The sequence below is a fragment of the Rhinoderma darwinii genome, chromosome 10, assembly GCF_050947455.1.
Source record: "Rhinoderma darwinii isolate aRhiDar2 chromosome 10, aRhiDar2.hap1, whole genome shotgun sequence".
NCBI classification, from domain to species: domain Eukaryota; kingdom Metazoa; phylum Chordata; class Amphibia; order Anura; family Rhinodermatidae; genus Rhinoderma; species Rhinoderma darwinii.
In genome coordinates, this window is record NC_134696.1 from 92,966,753 (window position 1) to 92,980,525 (window position 13,773).

The 13,773-nt window shown below is 42.6% G+C and overlaps 1 protein-coding gene across 1 annotated transcript in view; it reads right to left on the bottom strand.

Annotated features, from left to right (window-relative positions):
* The window catches only part of ATP1A3 (ATPase Na+/K+ transporting subunit alpha 3), a 49,615-nt gene continuing 35,842 nt past the window's right edge, over positions 1-13,773 (bottom strand). The window contains exons 12-23 of the mRNA XM_075840287.1: positions 11,272-11,464; positions 10,162-10,337; positions 9,188-9,324; positions 8,412-8,562; positions 7,517-7,685; positions 7,264-7,418; positions 6,909-7,032; positions 6,069-6,214; positions 5,425-5,555; positions 4,911-5,012; positions 2,810-2,901; positions 1-1,631 (exon numbers count right to left, since the gene is read on the bottom strand). Coding sequence (XP_075696402.1) covers positions 1,603-1,631; positions 2,810-2,901; positions 4,911-5,012; positions 5,425-5,555; positions 6,069-6,214; positions 6,909-7,032; positions 7,264-7,418; positions 7,517-7,685; positions 8,412-8,562; positions 9,188-9,324; positions 10,162-10,337; positions 11,272-11,464 — 1,605 coding nt within the window. The 3' untranslated portion in view covers positions 1-1,602. The remainder of the gene's footprint in view (positions 1,632-2,809; positions 2,902-4,910; positions 5,013-5,424; positions 5,556-6,068; positions 6,215-6,908; positions 7,033-7,263; positions 7,419-7,516; positions 7,686-8,411; positions 8,563-9,187; positions 9,325-10,161; positions 10,338-11,271; positions 11,465-13,773) is intronic.

The following is a 13,773-nucleotide window of genomic DNA, read 5'->3' on the forward strand; positions in this document are numbered from 1 at the left end:
TTTGCAGTTTTTTGGGGTATTTTTTTATTATTATTTATTTTTGTAAATCACAGAAAATGGCAGGAAAACACAAGATAAAAAAAAAATTTGACAACCTGACAAAAACTAATGCAAGAGGGGGGTGGAGACACATAACAGACACGAACCGCAAACAAACCTCCACCTGTCCGAGGTACCAGGATCCCTCTTGTCACCCGATTTCAGACCTCCCACCCACCTCCCCATTTCCCTATCACCTGACTGACTCCTCTTATTGCCTACTGGATCTCCGATGCTACCCCCTCCCAGCTTCGCCATTTCCCCATAACTATTTCTCATCCCTCCAGAATACAACCAATCACGATATCGCTGCCCTTCTACCACCCGTACCTTGCCCATGACCCATTCTCCGACCAACCACTCTAATTTTCTGCTTCCCTGTTGTATTGCCGCTCTATTGACCAGTGTTCATGCTGAAACTTTGTATCGTACTTTATACTCGACTTGTATCAGAGTTGATCTCCCCCTCCCCCGGTCCTCTTGTCTGCTGACATTTTCATATTCTATATAGGACATATACTGTATCTCTCACACCTTTCAAATACAAGGACATCAGGACATGCACTCGTCACTCCCTCCTAATACACAGACATCAGGACGTGTACCTATCACCCCCTTCTAATACACAGACACCTTAACACGTTCCTCGCACCCCCTCCTAATACACAGACAGATACATGTACCTCTCACGCTCGTATAGACTTAGTACATCAGATATGGAGGAATAGTAAGTGGGTGGTTGAGTGAAAGGGGTATTATTACACAAATAAGACTTCAATATGAGAGATGCTCTGCTGGTCTCTCTGGAAGTCTAGGGGGTTAAGAGGGACCTATTAATGCCCCTTGAAACCCTACGGCTGTTGACCAGACACATTGTTCATTAAAAATCATGTGACCACAGGTGCCCTCGAAAATCCCCGGATTAACCCCAGAACTGATGAAACCGCACATTACTAGTATACGCAGAGCTGTGTTCATACGCCTTTGGCAGCATAGAGGTTAATAGGAATAGAGTTCTATTGCAGCCCCCCTGTAAATTTCTCCCTCTCCACCTTCCCTTCCAAAATCACTCTTTGCACTCCTTCAGTACTAGAATTGCCAGCAGTGAAGGGGTTAGCATTGATGGTCATTTCCGTTACCCTCGCTTATTCGATACCGACCCCTCGTTCACTTTCTCTGTTACAATCCCCTCTCTCTCTCCCCCCCTCCTTTTTAATATAACATTAAAAGTAAATGATAAAAAGGAAAAAAAAAAAAAAAACTGGTTCTATTTATATTTATATATAATATATATATATTTATAATTTTACAGAAAAAAGGGGGAGAGAAATGAGTTGAAAAAGAACCAAAGTGGAATCCGGAACAGAAGGCTGGGAGGTGGGTTTCACAGCGGACGTTGCATTTCTTGAAATCCTGTGGTGGTGGTTGTTGTTGCTGTTTTTTGTTATTTTTCTTGGGGGGGTCATTTTGTTTTGTTTTTATGTTGTTGTTTTTTTCGTTATTGGGGGAAGGGGATTCAGAGGTTGGAGAGGGTCCAGGTCTGGGAGATGCGTTTCTGGAAATTTAATAATAAGACTCTTTTTCTACCCAACCTGTAAAGAAATGAATATAATGATAGGTTAGTATATTTACTGAGGTTGGAGTCCTCAAAGGGGGTCTTCCATTTTTACTTCTCTTTTGAGATGCGATGGAGATCTGTCCAAAGATGACATCGGTGAGGGGTCTATGGGCTGGGACCACCATCAATTCCCGGTATGAAAGGGCCCTGTCACTTAGTTATACACCGTGTGGCTCCCAGTTATGGAAATCTCCATTAATCTGGGAATCGGTGGTCCATAATTCAGGACTCTCACCAATGTTATCTAACCGCTTGTCTCCATGACATAACAAAAAGTTAAAACCTATGCAAAGAAAAAGGTCTGTAATTTATAGGTCACCTTTTTTTTTAGTTCAGTCAGCACCCTCTCTTTTTTTTTTTTGTAGTATCTTAAAGCGTACCTCCAATTCTAAAACTACTTTTCATCAATGAATAGTGCAGCTAAATATAAGAAACTTTGTAATATATGTTATTAAAGAAATATGCTTCTTACTCCATTGATCAGGCTGTTTTGCTTTTTTCTGTTTTTAACATAGAAGTCTATGGTGAGGGGAGGGGGGAAGGTGGATGCTGCTGGAAGAGACACAAACTGCCGTTTTAGCTCTGCTACACCTAGCACTTTTGATACTGCTATATCTACTGAGATATTGCTCTACCAATGTACAGAGTGAGTTAATAAATCACTTAGCAGCCACCTCCTACCCCTCCCCTCTCCATAGACTTCTGTGTATAAGACTGGAAAGATCAGGGTGAATAGAAGGGGGAGGAAAGCAGCCTGCGAAGGAAGCATAATTCTTTAATAAAATATATTAAAGTGTATTTCATAATCATTTTTTATTGTTAACCAGAGACAGTGCCACACTTGTCCATAGGTGATGTCTGGTATTGCAGTTCAGTCCTCATTCATTTGAACCTGCAATACCAGACTATGGACATGGGAGGACGCTCTCTCTGCATGCAGCTCACTCCACGGACATAGGCAACCTGCGTACATAGAGATTAATGCGTATAGCTCATCCATAGAGGTAACGCCCTAGGCAAGCATCTCTATAGCAAAACATATGCCCAGTGTAGTCCGCCACAACCACTGAGACTTCACGGAGGTAAACCACTCTAACACCATATCTCCTTCACATCTATCCATATAGACCAGACCCCAAACAGTTCACTTACCTCCTGGGTGTCTCCTAAGGATAAGTTTTCGGATCTCATCATATATAAAGATGAGGAAGCTGTATGGGAAGGCACAGAACCACCAGCTGGGCCTATGTGAAAAGATAAAGCAAAAAAAAAAAAAAAACCGTCATTTGATTAGATGCCCAAATAAATGTGGTGTTCATGGATATTTTGTGTTTCAGCTATTGTGGTCTAGAAGCTGGTTATACACGTGAAATAACGGTCAGCCGGATGCTCGTTTGGCCGTCAGACATTCCACCCGACACAGCAGATTGCGTATGGTTTTTTTCTATGAGGGGAGCGGAATAAGCTGGTGCCGGACACCTCTGCCAGTGGCTATCTCCTGCTGGAATGATGGATGGGGCATGTTGAAATCCTTCTTTCCTCCAAGATTTGGTGTTGGGGGGGCCCCCGTACACATTAGAGCGTTGACTAATCCCAATGAAACCAGCGTTAAAGACCGTTGTAACAAATGGCCGCGGGGCTCCGTAGCAAAACTTGGAATGGGCCTCTCCACTCCAGTATGCGTTATCAATAGCAAATTAATTTGGGAAAGGTTATGATTATTATAGACTCCACCCAACCTTGTCCTATCAGTGCCCTACCTGCATTTACCTTTATCCATAACCATAGCGATCACTAACTTCCCTTCACATCCATGGCTCCTTTAACAGTGGAAACCCCCTCCGCTACGACACCTTCTACCAAGGTAATGACATTTATGGATGAGCTCAAAAAGATCCTCCAATTAACGCCGATACTTTGGGATCTGTTCGGTTTTATAGGGAATGGGTCATTTCCCAGTGATCACTTTTTTGACACATCTAATATGTCATAAAAGCGTTTGGTAGACAAACCCCTCCGTTGTCCCCAGTCCCTGTCTCAATATGGCTGAATCAAATCTTTTAACCATAGACAACACAAAGAACTTATATGAATTTTAATTAAAACAAAATCTCATTTATCTGTTTCTGCTCTAACTTATTATTAATGGATCAGCTTCGGCCCCGTTCACATTTGCGTCGGTCCATTTAGTTGTTCTGCTTCCTCAGAGAAGCAGAGCAAGGGAATCCCGGAAGCAACGATTCGGTTGCACCACAGACACCACCGGCGGCCGACGGAACCCATTGAATTTAACCCCTTCCCGACGCGCCCATTTTTCGGATTTTCACTTATGTTTTTTCCTCCCCACCTTACAAAAGCCGTAAGTTTTTTATTTTTCCATCAATATTGCTGTAGGAGGGCTATTCTGAGAGCCATAAGTTTCTTATTTTTCTCTCGATTTAGCGAGAAAGATGAAGCGACCACAAAACAGCAATTTTGACGGTTTTAATTTTTTTATGGCATTCACCCTGCGGACTAAATAATGATATATTGTAATAGTTTTGACTTTTTTGGCTGCGTCGATACCAGTTATGTTATTTTTAAACAATTTTCACATTGTGCTTGAGTGAAAATGGGAAAAGGGAGGTTTTTTGAACTTTTAATATTTTTTATTTATTAAAATAACTTTTTTACTGTTTTTTTACTTGTCTTCCTAGGGGACTTGAACCAGCGATCGTTGGATCGCTTGCACGATATACTGCAATACTAATGTATCGCAGTATATCGTGATTTTGACAGTCTCCTATGAAGCCCTTTCTTTAAAATTTAAACCGTACAACAAACTTCATAGTGACGTGTCAGAAGTTTTGATTGGTGGGGGTCTAAGCACCGAGACCCCCACCGATCGCTAAAACAAAGCGGCTCGGGTGAGCGCTGAGCTGCTTAGCTTCTGATCTGCTTTTTCCGGAAATCGATGTATCGGTGTATGGACTCAATAGAAAGTCTATAAGCCCGTACTCCGCTACATCAGCTTTCTGGAAAAAGCCGAACAGAAATGAAGCGGCTCAGCACTGACGGGAGCGCTTCTGCCGCTTCATTTTAGTGATCTGTAGGGGTCTCAGTGCTCGGACCCCCTCCGTTCAAAACTTCTGACGTGTCTCTATGACACGTCAGAACTTTGTTGAACATTTAGTTACCCTATAAAGGAAACGAAAGACGTTCTTATTTTCCTTCTTAGGTGTTTGAGGAAATCACTCCACGCTCTCACACTCACTTTAATGGGTACATTCTCAGTGCGATGTCCATCCCAGGGCAATACGACAAGAATGCTGCAAGAGCGGTCTCTTCAAACAGGCCAAAGATGAGAATCTTGTTCCTGTATTGTAAGGAGGACACAAAGAATAAAGAAAGTTGGTTAAAAAAGAAATAAAATTGACATCTATTTGTATAAGATTATAAATGGTGATAGTAATTCAATGAGTCTTTGAACTTGTGTATACCGATCCTTAAAGGAGACCACCATCCACATCAAAGTTCACACATTCGCCTCTATTCAAGCCAGTTTGAATGCAGATATTGATGTAGATGGTGATTTGAATCCACATGTCTCTATGACCACAGGACATTAGAGTCCTCCTGTAGTGCAGCCTCAGACTTTGGGCCTGTAACTTCTCGTCGTAAGCTCTACCCTGGCAAGGAAGTGTCTGTTAGCTGCTGCCACCTCATGGCTATCTTGCGGTGGCACCTGAAATGTTTTTGGCTATTAGTTTGTGCATTTGGTCTCTTACTTCATGCCCTGCTGGAACACAGAGTTTCTTCTGGTTTTGCAGATGATGACATCAGCCCACTGTACAACCACAATACTGACAAAAAAGGCCGTGTGACATGTGAACTCCACAATTTTGCGCTGTTCGTATGTCTACAGAAAAAGGAGAGAACAGACAAGGGGTCAACGAAGATAGTCTTTTTTTTTTTTTACTGTTATGCCGAATTCAGACAACCATGGCATACGTCCGTGTGACGCCGTTAACAAGACGGCCGTACCCCGGACGCATGTGTTTCAACGGACCATGTGAAGGGTCTGTTGAAAAATAGAACATGTCAAATTTTGTTCCGTTTTTGCGGATCCCTCGATAGACTCAAGTCTATGGACCCGCACGGGGGCAACTCGGACGTGAAAAACTGCAGTTTTTCACGTCTGAGTTTTCCCACGTCCATCTGAATTCGGCCTTAGTAAGGATTAATCTTCACCAGCCTTTTCGTAATTTAGAGACAAAAATATTTAAGGATGAAGCAGGTCTATACTCTATGGATAGCAGAAGTAATAGGTGAAAATGGAGACGGTGAGCGGGTGTCATGCGTCACTTTAGCAAAGGTCTTGATTGAGTTTTGGATTTGGGGCTCAGACATGAAGCAAATGTTTACCACTCACCCATTGTTGGCCATAACTGTCTTCCAAGTCATTAACAGTTCTGTCATCCCAATTTAACCGAATGCCAACCAAGTGTGATGGCAAGAAACCATTCTCTGCCAGAATGACAAAGTATGAGAAGAAGCCACCGAGAGCTTGGATCATACCTGAAATGGGAAATAAGTAGAGAAATATAAAATTGCTCACTGAAAGAAATGAAGAACATGGAAAACTGGAACCTCAGGGCGCATTTCGTTATTTTGCCTCCTTTGTTAGGAGACAATTAAGTCCTTACATAAATAACATTAAAGGGATATTCCCTAAGATATTCCATTACTATATGATTAGTGGGTTTGTCTGATTTAGAAAACGAATTTTCAAATTCCTTATTAGAGAATTCTGATTTAATAGAATGGGGTCCCCCATTAAGGATCCTCATCTATTATCCGGAGTGGAGAGCAACTACAAAGAGTGTCTCTCACTCTGGAGGACCCAGCTTGTCCATGCAATACACAGACAGCCTATTCATTTTCATGGAAACTCTGTAATGCTCAATTCCTCCTGTGGTGGCGCTGCAGGTGAATTGAACACCTGCTGCCAGGTTCCCTCTGCAGATTATAGCGGATTCCTTGCAGTGCAAGCAAGGGGAAACTTTGTAATAGGCTTTTTCATTGGGAAATCCTTCCAAATAAAGGGTAGTTCAAAGGGGACATACCATTTAGTACATTAATGATGGTCAGGACCTAAGTTTTACGGTAATTTGAAATATAAAGTACCGGGTCCAACTACTAAAATTGGGACCAATGTTTGCTATGTGTATTCATATATGTGGTAACTACAAATACAATCCCATATACTCACCAATTTGCCCATATGCCATGCTGATTAATCGTTCATTCACCAGTTTGTCTGTACGGGGATTTCTTGGCTGCCTCTTCATGATGTCACTCTCGGCTGCTTCATAGGCCAGGGAGATGGCGGGGACCTATGAAATATATATTTTTTTAATGAAATTATAGTCATGGTAAACGTTCTTTGTCTAATGTATGTTCATGAAGACTCTACTAAGGGTCACACATGAAGAACATTAGATAATATATAAAGATCCTCTCTTGGACCGCCTTGTTCTGGAGATCCATGGGTGACTTTTTATAACTTGCCTGATGGTCTTTTGTCGGAAAAGCCTCCGAACTACTCATTCATATTCTTTACTCACCATGTCAGTGCCCAGATCAATGCACAGAATGGTGATGGTGCCCAAAGGCAGAGGGATGTTGGCCATAATAAAGAGCAGGAAGGGAGTGATCTCAGGAATGTTACTGGTCAGGGTGTAGGCAATGGACTTCTTCAGGTTATCAAAGATAAGGCGACCTGTGGATAGAAAATATAATTCCTATTTAAATATCTATGAATACGATATAAATGCTCCTCGATAAAGCTTTGTATTCTGCAACCTAATCCCTTCTCACCTTCCTCCACACCGGTGACGATAGAAGCAAAATTATCGTCCAGCAAGATCATATCCGCTGCTTGTTTTGAGACATCAGAACCTGCGATTCCCATAGCCACCCCAATATCAGCTTTCTTCAGAGCAGGGGAGTCATTCACACCATCACCTGTCACAGCCACAATAGCACCCTGGAAAAAGGACAAGATGAGCTTAGACTAAGCCCTTTTTGTTGACCCGATGCATTTTTGACTGTCACCGTTTCCAGTAAATTATCCAAATGACAGGCTAGAATGGGCATACGGCAGATAGTGGGTCCTATAAATGGGCACTAGTTCACATGTTATGTTCCTGTAATAAAGAACCATATTCAAGGGTGTACCAAGACTGGGGTAAAATCTAGATGGGCACCCTCTCCTGGTGTCGGTTTAAGCATACCCATCCCCTTCTCAGTATGGAAGACCTGCAGTGGTCCACCCTCTGCTTTCTAATCCCTTATTCCTTCCCCCTTCACTTGGTAATGTGGTGAGAGTCCTGAGCAGGTTCACAAGGGAGTAACTAAAATTTAGGAGATTTTTTTAATTTCCCATTTCCGTCGTCTGCCTACCCCCCCCCCCCCCAGTTGAACTTGATGGACATACTCATTGAACCATGTTAATTATGTAACCATGTCATTCAATGCTGTCCTTAGGGAAGGAGGATGAGATTAACCTGAATAATTATGAGGAAAAATAATATTTGCTTTTTCTTTTCTTTATGCCCTCTAGGTGGCACTCACACCACATTATCCATAGCCTGCAAGTCTATGATTGCGCCTGTAGTTCAATCTGATTTGTGCTTTTTTTTAAAATCAAATATGTTCAACACTGTGCACTGTGCATGATCATTTTTGCTTTTATAAACAGTTATGCCCTCACCTGGCGCTGGCATCCTTCCACGATAATGAGTTTCTGCTGAGGGGATGTGCGGGCAAAAACAATTTCTGTGTGGTTCTGCAGGATCTCATCTATTTGTTCACTGCTAAAGTCTTTCAGGTCTGTACCATGGATTACACAGGCCTTAGCATCCCTGACGAGACAAAAATGTGCACGTTACACATTGAGAACCAGGACATGAAGACAACTAATAGATTTACGTCTATCCAAAGTAATAAAGATTCACAAATTGGTTTCAATTTCCTCGGACGCCTTAAACCAAACCAGAAAATTTAGACTTGACTATAGTTTAACTCTGTCTTCCAATCCCCATTCATCCCCATGATACGCATGGGGGGTACTGGAAGCTGAGATCTAGATTGCCATTTGTAGGGTCATCACAATGCTGATGTCTATGTGCCTGCAGAACTAATATATGAGGGATGAATTTCTTTCCCTAGCAAAATAGTGACTCAACATAGCTCATACATATTCACTTGTTTGTTGGTTAGAACGAGAAATCCAACGAGGACCATAGAGTTCTCCCAGTGTTATCAGGACTTTAGTGTAAGGACCCACCAGCAGTCTAGATCTCAGCTTCCGGGATCTATAATCCTCCTAGCAGGATGTTATCCTTAGGTTACAATATCCCTTCACATTTTTCTTCTTTATTATCTTTTTATCTTTTGGTGGCATCGTTTTGATACCATTTCCATTCAATGACTAGGCTCCTCTTGGTGGGACCTCCCTTTCTTGGTGCGTAACTTTCATCGGCTTACCTTGGATTAACCTGGGAGACAGGGATATTGAGTCTGGCTGCGATATCTTCCACAGTCTCATTACCCTCTGAGATGATGCCCACACCCTTGGCAATAGCTTTGGCTGTAATTGGATGATCACCAGTCACCATGATAACCTAGAGGAAATAATAAAAATCATGTTATGATCTAATGTTGATGCCGATAACAAAACCAATATAGTAAAGAACTTAAAGGCTATGTAAACCTTTGAAGGGATTTATATATATATATATATATATATATATGATACATAGATGTGTATCTTGCACAGCTGAATCCGTCAGATCAGCGGGACTGACGGCTTCGGTGAACGCTGGTTCTGCGTGTGTCTAAGATCCAGCTATTATTGATCACATCTAAGTGCATGTACTTTTCGTTTTGATATAAACCACACAATAGTACTCTTCTTACGTATCATGGAGACGTGTGGAAAAGATCACGTTGGTGGGGTCCATGCGTTTCCAAAAATTATACAGCACCCAAACACCTTTGGCAACGCTTAGAAAGTTCTATCACTAGAAATTCAAATCAACAGCACTTTGCTTTGATTTTTATTTTTTTAGACATTCGCAGTAATGGTTCTCACCCAGTAATGGAAATTTCGGAGCAGTGGTCTCCAAACTGTGGCTCTCAAGCTGAGAGTTGTAGGATCGCAACAGCTGGAGAGCCACAGGTTGGAGACCATTGGCCTAACCCCGCAGAGGACTGTAACATTTGTCACTCCAGCTGTTGCGAAACTACAATCCCAACATTGTCCTGACAGCCTTTGGCTGGAGTGCTGAATGTTGCTGACCCCTGGAAGGGGTTGGGGCACTCTACTGCATATAGTATCACAGCCTTTTTGTTCTGGAAACTGGTGGGGATCCAAGTTCAATACAATCTTTTGTAGTCAATCTATGACGTATTAGAAGATACGTTGTGGCCGAATTTTCCTTTGAATAACCCACTCTCACCTTGATACCTGCACTTCTGCATTTGCCCACTGCATCTGGAACAGCAGCTCTGGGTGGGTCAATCATGGACATGAGTCCTATAAAGCAAAGGTTCTCCGTACTGAAATTAAGGTCCTCGGTATCAAAAGCAAAGCCCTTAGGATGCAGTTCCTCTGGGAAATAGTAATGGCAGAATCCTGCAGAGAATTACACAAGGAGAAATACATTTCAACTACATTATTACATAGATATGCTTCCAACCCTACTCTACACAACACTCGACAAGTTCTCCATGACCATACTGGACTAGACGGAACTCAGAACGGGAAATGTGGTCATCAGAAATGAGACTCCTCTATGTGCCAGAAAGGCACCCGCTTTGGTGGACCTGATGCGGCCAACCATTACATGGCCGGCTTGTAAGGGTATGTTTACACGATGAGAGGCATTTACGTGTGAAAAGACAGACTGTTTACAGCTGCCTCGTTTCACACGTAAATGCTCCTCCTGGAAATTTACGAGGCGTCAGAGACGCTCGTAAATCTTGAGCTGTGCTTCATTGAGTTCAATGAAGAACAGCTCAAATTACGTGGCAAAGAAGTGCCCTGCACTTCTTTGCCGAGGCAGTCCATTTACACGTCGTCGTTTGACAGCTGTCAAACGACGACGCGTAAATGACAGGTTGTCTGCACAGTACGTCGGCAAACCCATTCAAATGAATGGGCAGATGTTTGCCGACGTATTGCAGCCCTATTTTCAGACGTAAAACGAGGCATAATACGCCTCGTTTACGTCTGAAAATAGGTCGTGTGAACCCAGCCTAATGCTACAAGGGAAATGTGTGGCTGGCCATGGCTTCTCTCAGTAATAACCACTGATCGCCGTGCCGGCTTCTTTTTTCAAAGTGGTTGTCTTCATGAGACAACTCCTTTAATGAATTCTAAAGGGTCTTTCTTATATTTTCGCTGGTAGGTCTCCTATAAGATTGTCATCTGTAATGTGCCATCCATTCTTCTCTGCAATGTGAAGCATACACAGGATCTGTATCTGAGGAAATCGACTAAAACATTTGCTACGTTACTTTTACAGGCACCTCTCTATTCTACCTATTTCCGATTTATTTTTGCATACCCAATACTCTTTCTCCGAGTCCTCCCAGCTCCAAGTATGCATTCTGGAAAGCCTCTTTCAGTTCCTCATCCAATGGTTGCTCTTTGCCCTGGATTATGATGGTGGTGCAGACATCCAGAATCCTCTCTGGGGCTCCCTTCATTACAAGCATGTAGCGGTTATCATTGGGATCTTCAGTCTCATGGATGGACAGCTGGGTAAGAAGACAGGGCATAAAGACGCTCAGTTGAGTGTACCACCTCATTATTCTTAGAGATGAGAATCCAATATGGACAAGTGGTTGCCACATATTTGTTGCCGTAAACTAATATACTTTGGGAGTCTTCTCAATATTTGGCAAGCACATATGCACAGTATAATGACACTAGCATGGATACAAGCAGCTTCAAAAGGGGTACAGTAAGGGTTAATGATAATGAGGGGCACGCAGAGACATCATAAGTCTCAAGTGAAAATTCAGAAAGGGCTGCACTTTGCCAAATGTACTGCTCCTTTATTAAAGACCAAACACTTGTGTTGATTATTTCATAATATATCTGTACAGGGGAGCTCTATTTTTTTCTACTTGATAAATTATATAATTTAGGCTGCCTGCGGGCACCACTAGGGGGAGCTAACTGCATATGGCTTTACACTGTTACTATTGAACTCTATTGTAGCGGTATACGTCTGTGTGTCGTGAGCTCCCCTAGTGGTGGCTGCAGGGGGCCACTATGATTGAGTCAGGGGAAGCAGTTCAGTGCCAGCCTCCTCCCACCAGGTGCCCCATACCAGTTGTGTGCCCTAACTCTTCACAAATACTTGGGTAACTGCCACGGTTTGGTAAATTTTAACCCATGGGCATCTCCTCCACTTTTCCTATACACTCGTTTTGATAAATCTGTCTCAATGAGGCAATCAACAATCTTTCTCAATGGTTGGAATTAAATGTCTGCACACTATATTTATAGCACGTGCCGTCTTCTCTGTGTCCTGCCGATGAGTAGAGATTAGATTAATGTTGGCACGCGTTGGTACAGTCAGATGTAGTAGGCCAGAGAGGTAGAGTTTAAATGCTTTTATGTTATTATGAAATGAATGTTAAGAAGGATCAGGTTGGGATCCTGCAGCAGCTGGGACTAATCTCTAGAGAGAGGATGACAAAGGTGGTATAGAAGGGTGAGGGGCATGAAGGAGGCATGCAGAATATAAAGGGGCGCAGGTACGAGATCTGTGTTAAAGAGGAAGTCAAGTCCAAATGATCTTCTGATTCAGTAGATACATGTGAGAGGATCTCATTGGTGGAGTTTGTGATCTGGGACCAACACTGATTTCCAGAATGAAAGGGATCTATAGAGAGATCAAAACTCTCTGCCAAAAGGGGGTTAAATGTGTAACTAAACTTTTAAAAAAACTTTTGAGATAGCATAGTGACATATCAGAAGTTTTAATCAGTAGAGGTCCGAGCACTGAGACCCCACCAATCGCTAAAACCAAACGGCAGAAGCGCCCGGGTGAGCGCTGTGCCACTTTGTTTCTGATCGGCTTTCCTCTGAAAGCCGAGCGAGCAGTGTACGGACTCATAGACCTGCTATTGAGCTCGTCCACGGCGCCGAAGAAAGCCGGTCAGAAACTCAGCGGCACATCGCTCACCCGAGCACTTCTGCCACTTTGTTTTAGCAATCGTTGTGGGTCTCAGTGCTCTGACCTCCACCGATCAAAACTTCTGACGTCACTATGACATGTCAAAAGTTTTTGAAAAGTTTAGATACCCTTTGCACTTAATAATTTTTTTTCATTGTGGAAATCATTGGTGGTCCAAGATGACAGACTTTACCAATGGGAACTTCTCACATGTACCCATGACCTACCTAGGACTTCTCCTTTAAAGAGCTACTTCATGTGTCCTCTATGAATGCAGCCAAGGAGAAATCCCATAGAAATAATAAAAACGGGGTTTCGCTCCTGGTGCAGATTCACATCATCACACCACTACATTGTGAACAGTGCTTATCCAGTTGCTTCCTTTCCCTTGGATGAAAGAATGGCAATGTTAAGCCTAGGGATAACATAAGTCCACACTACCCCTCTTATAGAAGTCCACCTAACCAGCCCCAACCTCCTGGGCCTCATGGCAGCTGCTTGGGCTGTCTAAATGGCCCACCCTTGGATGCTGCATTGCCTTCTGATCATTTTTCACAACTTCAAAAGCGTAGGACAGCACAAAGCATAGAAGATCCAAAAGATACAAATTCGCCAAAAAGGAATGGCCTCCAAATCCAAAATCAACACAATAAATAGATAAGTGACAGCATTTACTATGACTAGTCCTTCAGCTTGAGGAAGAACCATATTTTGTCAAGGTCGAAACGTTGCTTCACTGCATGCTAATTTGGCCCCAATAAAGAACTACTTATAGTCAATGCTGTTGCTCTTCTATTTATCGAATGCTTATGTTTTTCACCACATGACCAGGTAACGTCCATTTTACCCTCTTAGTTTGCCCAATTGGGAACGTACTAT